Below are 9,280 nucleotides of genomic sequence, written 5' to 3'. Positions count from 1 at the left end.
TTGAATTGAGCTTGTTGCTAATATTGATCATTCCTAAATGAGTCAATTCTAACCCCTGCAGGGGTTTTTGGGAGTCCTCCTCCCCTTGTAAAGTGGTTCTTGCGGTTTTTGATTATATAATATTTCTTCCAATCAGAGGTCTTTGTACAAAAAAATAATGATTAATAAAAATAAAATCATTCTTACATATTCAATCATCCAATTTGTCATATAACTCTCAAATGTTATAAAATGAGGGTTGTGTTTACCAAAAAAGGTTACAACATATTTGTTATAATGTGCGATAAGAAGAAGCTTTTATCTTGTAAATTTATTAATAAGATTTTCTTATTGGCATTTCTTAAGGTGTCAAATAATATAGAACTTTATTTTTTTTTTATCCTATCAATATAAACATTATTATTTTTTCAATAAGGACAAACCATAACACTTAAAATCAGAATTTGAATAAAACGTGCAAAGCCATTAATTGGATATGCAATTATTAATCAACACTTTTAATAATAACATATCAAAAATTTTTTTTAACCCTTTATTTAAAGAACTTATGAAAATACAATAAAGGTACCATAAAAAGAAGGTGTAATTATACACTATTCTAGAAAAAATAAATAAATAAATAAATAAAAATAAAACTCGAAAAAATATGTCCAAAATGCAGTCAAAGAAATAGAATATTAAAGAACACTTTGAAAATACTAAAACTTAGGAGGACATTTGTGAACCCTAGAGAAAAATAAATTATTCTATTTTTTCAGTAGCTGGCAAGCTGCAACCATTTCCATTTCTTTTCCCCTATTTAGATGTATCATTTTACGTAGTACTTATGCCTCCTCACATAAGGAGCCATGAGAAATACAATGACACACTCATTCTTCAAACAAAAGGCAAACCTCCTACATAATTCCAACTAAAACAAAGAAATCAGAATTATTATTCGATATAAAACTTCCAGGCCCCCGAGACATTTGACACATAGTTTTCTTAACCTATTAGGATCACATCACATGCACCTCAAGTAAACTAATAACCAAAACATTAAATTGTTCATGAGAACACAAAGAACACACCACTTAGAACGTTTTGCTTCTTCCCCTCTTCAATTCCTAACCATGAACCATAGCTGCAAAAATGACCAATGAAAGGCAACTGTCTTTGAGCCTAAGCTGGGGTCAAGGTTTTTCCAATATCGAGAACAAATCGGTATTTGACGTCGGCCTTTGCAAGTCGCTCCATGGCAGTGTTGAGGTAATCGACCGGAATGAGCTCAATGTCGGCAGTTATGTTGTGTTTCCCCGCAAAATCGATCATCTCCTGCGTTTCCTTCATTCCTCCAATGCAGCTTCCTGCTACCAACTTCCTCCCTGTTCATAAATGGAAAAAACAAGAGAAGCAATGAGGCAAAAAAGATAATAATTTGGATTTATAATGACAAATATTGGTAGAGATCAATACAGAAATCGGATTAGTACTCACCCATTAGCAGAGGGAAGACCGGAAGCTGGAGTGGCAGCACTGGTGCACCCACCATAACGATCTTCCCATGTGTCTTAAGCAGACCCACCAATGGAAGGAGAGGGTGTTCAGCAGAAACGGTGTCAATGATACCATCCATTGTACCTGTGGCAGCCTACACATGCAAAAGCAACACAATTTGGAAGTCAGCATCATTCAAGAATCAATAGGTTTTTTATTTTATTTTTGGCTATGAAGGATCAACTAGCCCCATTTAGTTGGGGTATGATTGAGTTTGCTGTTTGTAATGTAAGGATGTAGTGAACCCATTTGGTTGGGATAAGACTGTGTTGTTGTTTATAAGGATCAATTGGCCTATTATTATTTGGATTGAGGAGACAAGCCTTGGGTCCATTTAAAACACCACAACCCACATGACCAGGAAATCGATGAGTCAATGCAAGCAATTGAGGTTCCAAATTACCTGCATCTGCTCCTGGTCACGACTGACCAAGAAGGCATCGGCACCAAGGCGTTCGAGGGCTTCCTCCTTCTTGCCAATACTGGTGCTGATGACAGTCACCTTCATCCCAAGAGCTTTGCCGAATTTGACAGCCACATGGCCAAGCCCACCAAGACCTACCACACCCAAATGCATGCCAGGGGAGCAGAGTCCGTAATACTTCATGGGGCTGTAGACAGTGATCCCGGCACACAACAGAGGCGCACCGGCGTCGAGAGGCATGTTCTCAGGCATCCGGACGATGTAACGCTCATTGGCGACCATGAAGTCGGAGTAGCCACCGTAGGTCTTAGTACCATCGACGTTGGTCCAGTTATAGGTTTGGATCATCTTGGGGCAGTAATTCTCGAGATCGTTCTTGCAGTTGTCGCAGGAGTGACAAGCTCCCACCATGCAACCCACGCCCACTTTGTCGCCAACTTTGTATTTTGTTACCTTGCTCCCCACCTCCGTTACTACGCCAACGATCTCGTGCCTGCACGTTCGATCAGCATTCCGGTCGAGATGAAAAACCATGGATTAATACTTAAATAATTTTTTATTTTTCATGTTTATGAAGTATCATAGCTTAATCTCCCGGGTCTAAACCGGTTGGTCTGGTTCAGGCCTAATCAATCCCTAAATCCTCATAGGCGAGACATGGGCTTCGAAAATCATGTTTTTAAAGTGCATTGGAAGACCGGCCATCGAATGTGACTAAACTAGCACAGCTAGAGAGGATCAGAACTCTGTTAGTTAAAACGGGAACGGCAAAAAAACATTGTTCGGTACGGGCATGTTTTAAACGGATCAAAACGTGAACGGGACGGTCAAAAATACGGTCAAATACGGTAAAAACGGGAAAAAATAAAAAACGGACGATACGTGTTTTAAACGTTTATATTTAAATAATACGGTGTCAAAAAAACGGCAATATATAGACATAAATTGGCATAATAATTCTCTAAATACCTAGATAACAATAAAAAAAAATAGCCCTGTTTTAAACGTTTCTATTTTAAAACGTTTATATTTTTCAAAATCCGTTTTTTTTGCTGTCAAAAAAACGGGACGGCGTTTAAAACGGCAAAAAAACTTTCAATAGCCCCGTTCCCGTTTTTTACCGAATTTCTGTGAAAAATTCGGCAAACGGCGTTTAAAACGGCAAAAAAACGGGACGCCGTTTTAAACGCGTTTTAAACGCGAATTAACTAACTAGGGATCAGAATCCTAAGGGCGACTATTTAAACATCCTAGGGGTGACTATAGAAACGATAAGAACCCGTCAAGGTAACCTCATAAAAGACTGAATCAAACCAAATCAAAGATACAGTTGGCTTAACATTCTGGTTTTGGGGCTATTATGAGCTCAAAACGGATATCCGCTCAAAACTGGCTGAACCGATCAATTGACACCCCTGTGACGAGCTAATGGTCCATATCTCACAATCATATCACTTGGTTCGGTTTAAGACAAGACACTTCACCACCGCTTACTTGTCTCAATCGGTTACGATTGAGCTGTTAGTCCGCTATCATAAGCTGAGTCGGACCAAATATTAATTGGGCTAGATCCAAACTGGAGCTGTTCCGGTTTTAGCCGGCCGGGTCAAGCCAGGGCTAACCCTGAGGATCTGAATATTTCAACGGTTCCCCATCTCCTTGAGACAGGGGACCACTTGGCACTTTAAGAAATTAATACACGTGGCAGAATGGTAGCCACCGTGTGGTCGCGGAGGCTTCGAGGTAGTAAAGGCTTCTGTTCCTGTTCGTACGTGCATGCCATTTTAATGGAGAGAAAAAGAAATAAGGAAAGGAAGAAGGTGAGGTAACCCTACCCGGGGACTAAAGGATAGGTAGAAATTCCCCATTCGTTCTTGACGCAGTGAAGGTCGGAGTGACAGATCCCACAGTAAAGCACTTTGAAAGTCACGTCTTCGTCTCCCGTTGCCCTAATAAACAAAATCAAACACATCAATAAACTCACAGATTTAATTCACCGAACAAGTGGGTTTGGATTTCTAGTGAAGTAAATGCTCACAGCTAATTCTTTATGAAAATCACTTAATGCATTAATTAACTGTTGCAGAGAACCATTCCTCACTGTACTTCTTCCTCTGGTTCAGAATCAGACACAGAGGACTCTGAACTCTGAATAGAAGTCGAAAACAAAAAAAGTTCTAGGTTTTCAGATTCCAGATGGAAAACACTAGAAAAGAAAGAAATTTGCGAGAGAAACTTATGAAAAGAAAACCTATTTCTGTTCCTACAACAGAAAAGAACGAAATTTGCGAGCGAAACTTTTGAAAAGAAATCCTCTTTCGATGTTCGTACAAACAGAAAATAGATAAACAAAGAAAGAAAGAAAAGATTTGATCTGATAACGATTTGCAAGATCTAAAACGAGAGGGAGGAAAATGTAGAAGAGTCATTGAAAAGAGAAACGAAGAGATCTACTACCTCCGGGAGAATTTAAAAGGAGAGAGGACTCCAGAAGAATCCTTAGCTGCCCAGCCGAAGGCCTTTCGTGGGTGTTCTTCCTCTGGTGATTTCGGCATTTTCTCTGTTTCTCTTCTTCTAACTTTCTTCACAGAATTCCAAGAAAACGATTGAAACGATTTCCCCTTCTTTATAATCACACGAGAGTTGAGAAACAGATACGGAGAGAGGAATCCGGAGACATCTCGCGAGTCGCGTTGAGGTTGCTTTATATAAAACGCTTGCGCGAAGGACAAGGAAAAATCCCGAAACTCATTTGTGATTCTTCTGACGTAGGCGGTGAGTCAAGGGAAAAAATAAAAATAAAAATAAAAAAAGAGAAATTACAAAAGAGGAAAGTGATAATTCACGTACGTGAATGTACGTGAACGATCTTGATCTATGAATATGGCATCTATTAAATGAGGAGAGAGAAAATATATATCATATCTACGGACCAAAGTTGTTCACGTACATTCACGTAAGTGAATATTTCCTGCTCTCGTAATGAAAATCTCGATCACCGCATATGTCGGTTTCATTTCAATGATGTACTTTTTAGCTTTTTTCAAACCAATAGGAAGGAGACACGTACAATTTTTGAGTTTTGAAGACCCCGTGAAATAACCCGGGTCTCCCATGGACCATGACTTCTGGAAAAGTCTTATACCATTCATTGGGTGGAGTCTATATCTTGCAACTTGTAGTGAGCATTCAGCGTCTGAAAGCATATGGACACACACCCCACGTGGTTCTCAACCACTGAACACTCATTGCAACGGCTGCAAAGAATGTGAAAACCATTGGGTATGGGTTCAGAGATGGCCCCCACACTTTTTTGATGGTGTGAAAATGTTGCAAAATTTCATGGTTGACAAGAGGAATTAAAACATAAAAAAAGAAAAAAAATGACATTTTTTTTTGTGTTCCTAATAATTTAAAATATTTCTAAATAAATGATAAAATATAATATTTCTAGCACTAAAAATTCATATCAATAGAATTAATTTTCAATATGACTCGCGGGATCTTGAATCATTCAAACTAAATATAAAAATACAAAAAAAAAAAATTATTGTTTCTAAGAAACTATTCATGAGAACTTGACTCACATACATTAGAGAGGTAAAAAAATGATAGGAAGAGGATGACACACTTACATATCCATGTGACAAGATTCGATCCACTACACTTCTGATGCCTACTCTTCAAATAGAAGGTGCATGTCAATTCCTAACGCATTGAATTCACAAAGATCTTAGATAATCGTGATTTATATTGTGTTCTATTTTGAAGCGAAGCTGGTGACCGTCTCCTTAATTTTTCTGATCCATTACTTAAATAAGATGCTGTTTAAGGTGTAGAGCAGGTGGTGATACGTAATAAATATGCTTCTAGTATTTGATAAATAAATAAAAAAAATGCAACAACAACTATGCTTCGCAGCCACAGCTTTATTAAAGATGTTTGGGTAGCTTTTCAGTTTTTGGGGGTTGGTGGCTTGCCTATTGAATTGTGTCTTTAAAGCACTCCTTCCTCTGATCGTGGTTATTGTGGTTAAGAGATTCTATTATAGCTGTAGGTAAAATCCCATTGGACAATTAGATAAAATATAAAAATGAAAAAGACGCAACGGGCCAATGTGAACATAATAATGACGTAAGGCTGTCAATGGGCCGTGTCGGTCCAATGAAACTCATTGGCCAGCCCAGTAGTTGGGTCTTCTTGTCTTTGTCTTTATTAAGTCGAATTTTGTTAGCATGGGACGTAGACATGTTTAGTTTTAGTTTGAGATTGATCTTTATGAACCAACCAACAAACCGGTCATCCTAATGGCTGGTTAAAATAACACAATTACCTTATTTGTGGGTGATTTATATACCCCACTTGATTAATAGAAGCTGAAAAAGAAGGGTGTCAGATTCTGTGGAGCTTGTTGTTAAAGACAAGGTATGTAAATCACTGCCCATCTTCCATGAATGAAAAATCTCATCTATATTGGATGCCCTCAAGTGGACAATTAGTGCAAGTGGCCGCAATGCCACATAGCCTCACAACAATCTTCCTCGCATAAAAGTATTATTCTAATCAAGACAAGACGAAGTGTTGGGTGACAGTTTAGAAGCGATTCCCCCTCCCAGAGGGTTATCATTCTATTCAGGGCAAGAAGGTGAATCTTTCCATCCACCATGAGTTGATTCAATCATTGGACTCCAAAGTGAGTTCAACCATTAAACTCTGGCTCTTTATTTAAGTGGTTGAAATTAAAAACACCATTTTCCTATCTAATCAAAGGATCAAAAGTGATAAGTTCTCTCTTTGCCTGGGTGAAAGGGAAGCTCAAACATTGGACCTTATTTTTATGTCATTTTCATATAATTGTAAAATAATATGGAGAAAGGGGTCCAGGCATGCTAACCTAGTTCGAATATCGATCCCAAATAAAGAATGAAGCTTTTATGTTGGTCTACGATCAACTCTAAACCCGTCACACCATGATACACCACCCCTCATTATCCATAAGCAATCCACACCTTAATTATATGGCGAAAGGCAAGATAGAAAGTCATTTTTAATCATACCATCTGCACCCAAAAGGGCTTTTGTCCAATACAAGATCTTGTGTCCGAACTATACACAATACCTTGTGCCAAATAATAGTATGAAAGTCTAGTTTGTAAAACTGCACTTATGGAATCTTTTCTTTTGTATGTAAACAACGATAATCGATATTAATATAATGGACTTTTCTAGTTTTGTAATAATAATAATAATAATATAAAAAAAAAAAAAACCACCATCATGTGATGATTGATTATAAATAGACTTTCCCAAATAAGAAAGGGAGATATATAAGTTGTAGGCCACTCAACTAAGAAATCATCATTCTTTATTCAATTAAACAACTTCCAAAGTCCACCCCGAGACAATATATGGTTTTCTCAACCCTCGGGGGATCATTTCTATATTTATTAAACTTATTCTTAAAAACAGAAAAATTGCTCACAAAGAAATTGTAGGGACTGAGAGACCCCGACCCTCTTCCTAGCCAGAAACCAACTAAAGCAGGGTTTTAAGAATCGGGATCGGTGAGAAAAAAGATTTTGTGATCAATCTAGACCAATTCAGGTTGATTCCAATCTGGATCTCAATTTCGTGTTTTTTAAACCCTGAATTAGAGGTGATGAGGCAAACTATGTCACTTTTCTCAGCACGACTAAAGCATGTATGCAAACCTGAACACGACTGAGCTACACCTTGGCCTCCGTCAGGCCATGCTGCACCTTGGCCTCCATCAGTCCGTGCTATCTCCTCGGCCTTCATCAGGTCGTGCTCCACCTCGGCCTGCGTCAGGCCGTGCTGCACCTCGGCCTCCATCAGGTCGCGCTATCACCTCGGCCTCCATCAGGCAGTGCTGCCACCTCGGCCTCCGTCAGGCTATCATCCACATCGGCCTCCGTCAGGCTGTGCTGCTCCTTAGACTCCCTCAGGCCGCTCTGTCACCTCGGCCTCCATCAGGCCGCGCTTCCACCTCGGCCTTCATCTGGTCGTGCTACATCCTCTGCCTCCATCAGGCAGTGCTTCCACCTCGGCCTTCATCTGGTCGTGCTACATCCTCTGCCTCCATCAGGCAGTGCTTCCACCTCGGCCTTCATCAGGCCGCGCTTCCACCTCGGCCTTCATCTGGTCGTGCTCCGCCTCGGCCTCCGTCAGGCCGTGCTGCACCTCGGCCTCCATCTAGCCGTGCTTCCACCTCGGCCCGACGTCAACAACAAGGTTTTCAGAAACGTGTTTTCGTCCACCCTTACATTTATGAAATGTAATCCCTATTTCGGAGGACAGGACTCTATCCACTACACGTCATCATAGACGTCGCACGGTTGGCCTTTCCGAGTTAAGAGAGGAATATTCTAGGAATATTCCCAGAATCACAGAGCCACTCCCCTTGAGGACTCCACGCCTAAACAGGACTCTTGACAATTGTCTCCCAGTTGCCCTCCATCAGCAGCCTATAAATACCAAGGTAAGCTTCCATTATAGGGGATCGATTACTCACTTCTCTTATTGGAAAAGCTCCCTTCAGCATCTGTTGTGGAAAGATCTAACTTAGGAATCGGAGAGTCCCCCGTCGGGTTAGCCTGGCTCTCCCCTGTCATCTCTTCTGTGCAGGTCGGCCAAAACACCAGGAACTGCAAGGAAGATCGTTCGGTCAATTTTTTCCGCATCAGATTGGCGCCGTCCGTGGGAAATTGTTACAAAAAGTCACCTTGGACCAATGCAATTGAGGAGTGAGAAGGTCGTTTATTCAATGATAACGCGAGCAAGATCCACTCGTGAAGTACCACTTGGACGTTCCCATTCACCACCAATGGCAAAGCAGGAAAACATCCCAGCAAAGACCCCTCCAAAAGGACCCCAGCAAACCAGGCCCGATGCATAAGTTGCCCAGGGAGAGGGGGATCAGCGCGAGCAGAACCCTCAAGTATCCCGCCATGTCCCATCATCCCGGGTAACTCACCCGAACATGGAAGAACAGATGCAGAGCTTGCAGTTGTAGGTATTAGCTACAAACGCACTGTTGAGGGATTTCATACGTCAGTTCGGCTCGGCACTTCCAGTGCCAGTAACTAGTTCAGCTCGGCCGCCTAGGTCTGTTCCGAGCATGTCATATTAATTTCACTATATTAACAGGAAGGTAAGTAGTTGTCAATTATGACCATTTCTGGATGGATTGTTGCTTGTTAGTAGATTAGAAGATACGGATATTACATATGGACAATTCATCACATTCTTATGGAGCCTTGTAGGCAAGTTTAGGGAAGTGTTATTTTTTTCTTCATTTAA

The 9,280-nt window shown here is 40.4% G+C and overlaps 1 protein-coding gene across 1 annotated transcript; it reads right to left on the bottom strand.

Annotated features, from left to right (window-relative positions):
• Window positions 1-911: 911 nt before the first annotated feature.
• On the bottom strand, window positions 912-4,684 carry LOC122070780 (probable mannitol dehydrogenase). The gene is made up of 5 exons (XM_042634980.1): window positions 4,418-4,684; window positions 3,796-3,909; window positions 1,940-2,453; window positions 1,477-1,630; window positions 912-1,364 (listed from the first exon to the last, which is right to left on the bottom strand). Exons 1-5 carry the CDS (start codon window positions 4,513-4,515, stop codon window positions 1,162-1,164), a joined length of 1,083 nt encoding a protein of 360 aa, XP_042490914.1. The 5' UTR covers window positions 4,516-4,684; the 3' UTR covers window positions 912-1,161.
• Window positions 4,685-9,280: the final 4,596 nt, after the last annotated feature.

The sequence above is a fragment of the Macadamia integrifolia genome, unplaced genomic scaffold, assembly GCF_013358625.1.
Source record: "Macadamia integrifolia cultivar HAES 741 unplaced genomic scaffold, SCU_Mint_v3 scaffold_100A, whole genome shotgun sequence".
Lineage (NCBI taxonomy): Eukaryota > Viridiplantae > Streptophyta > Magnoliopsida > Proteales > Proteaceae > Macadamia > Macadamia integrifolia.
The sequence above is the reverse complement of the archived record's forward strand: the minus strand, read 5'-3'. Positions and strand labels throughout refer to the sequence as shown.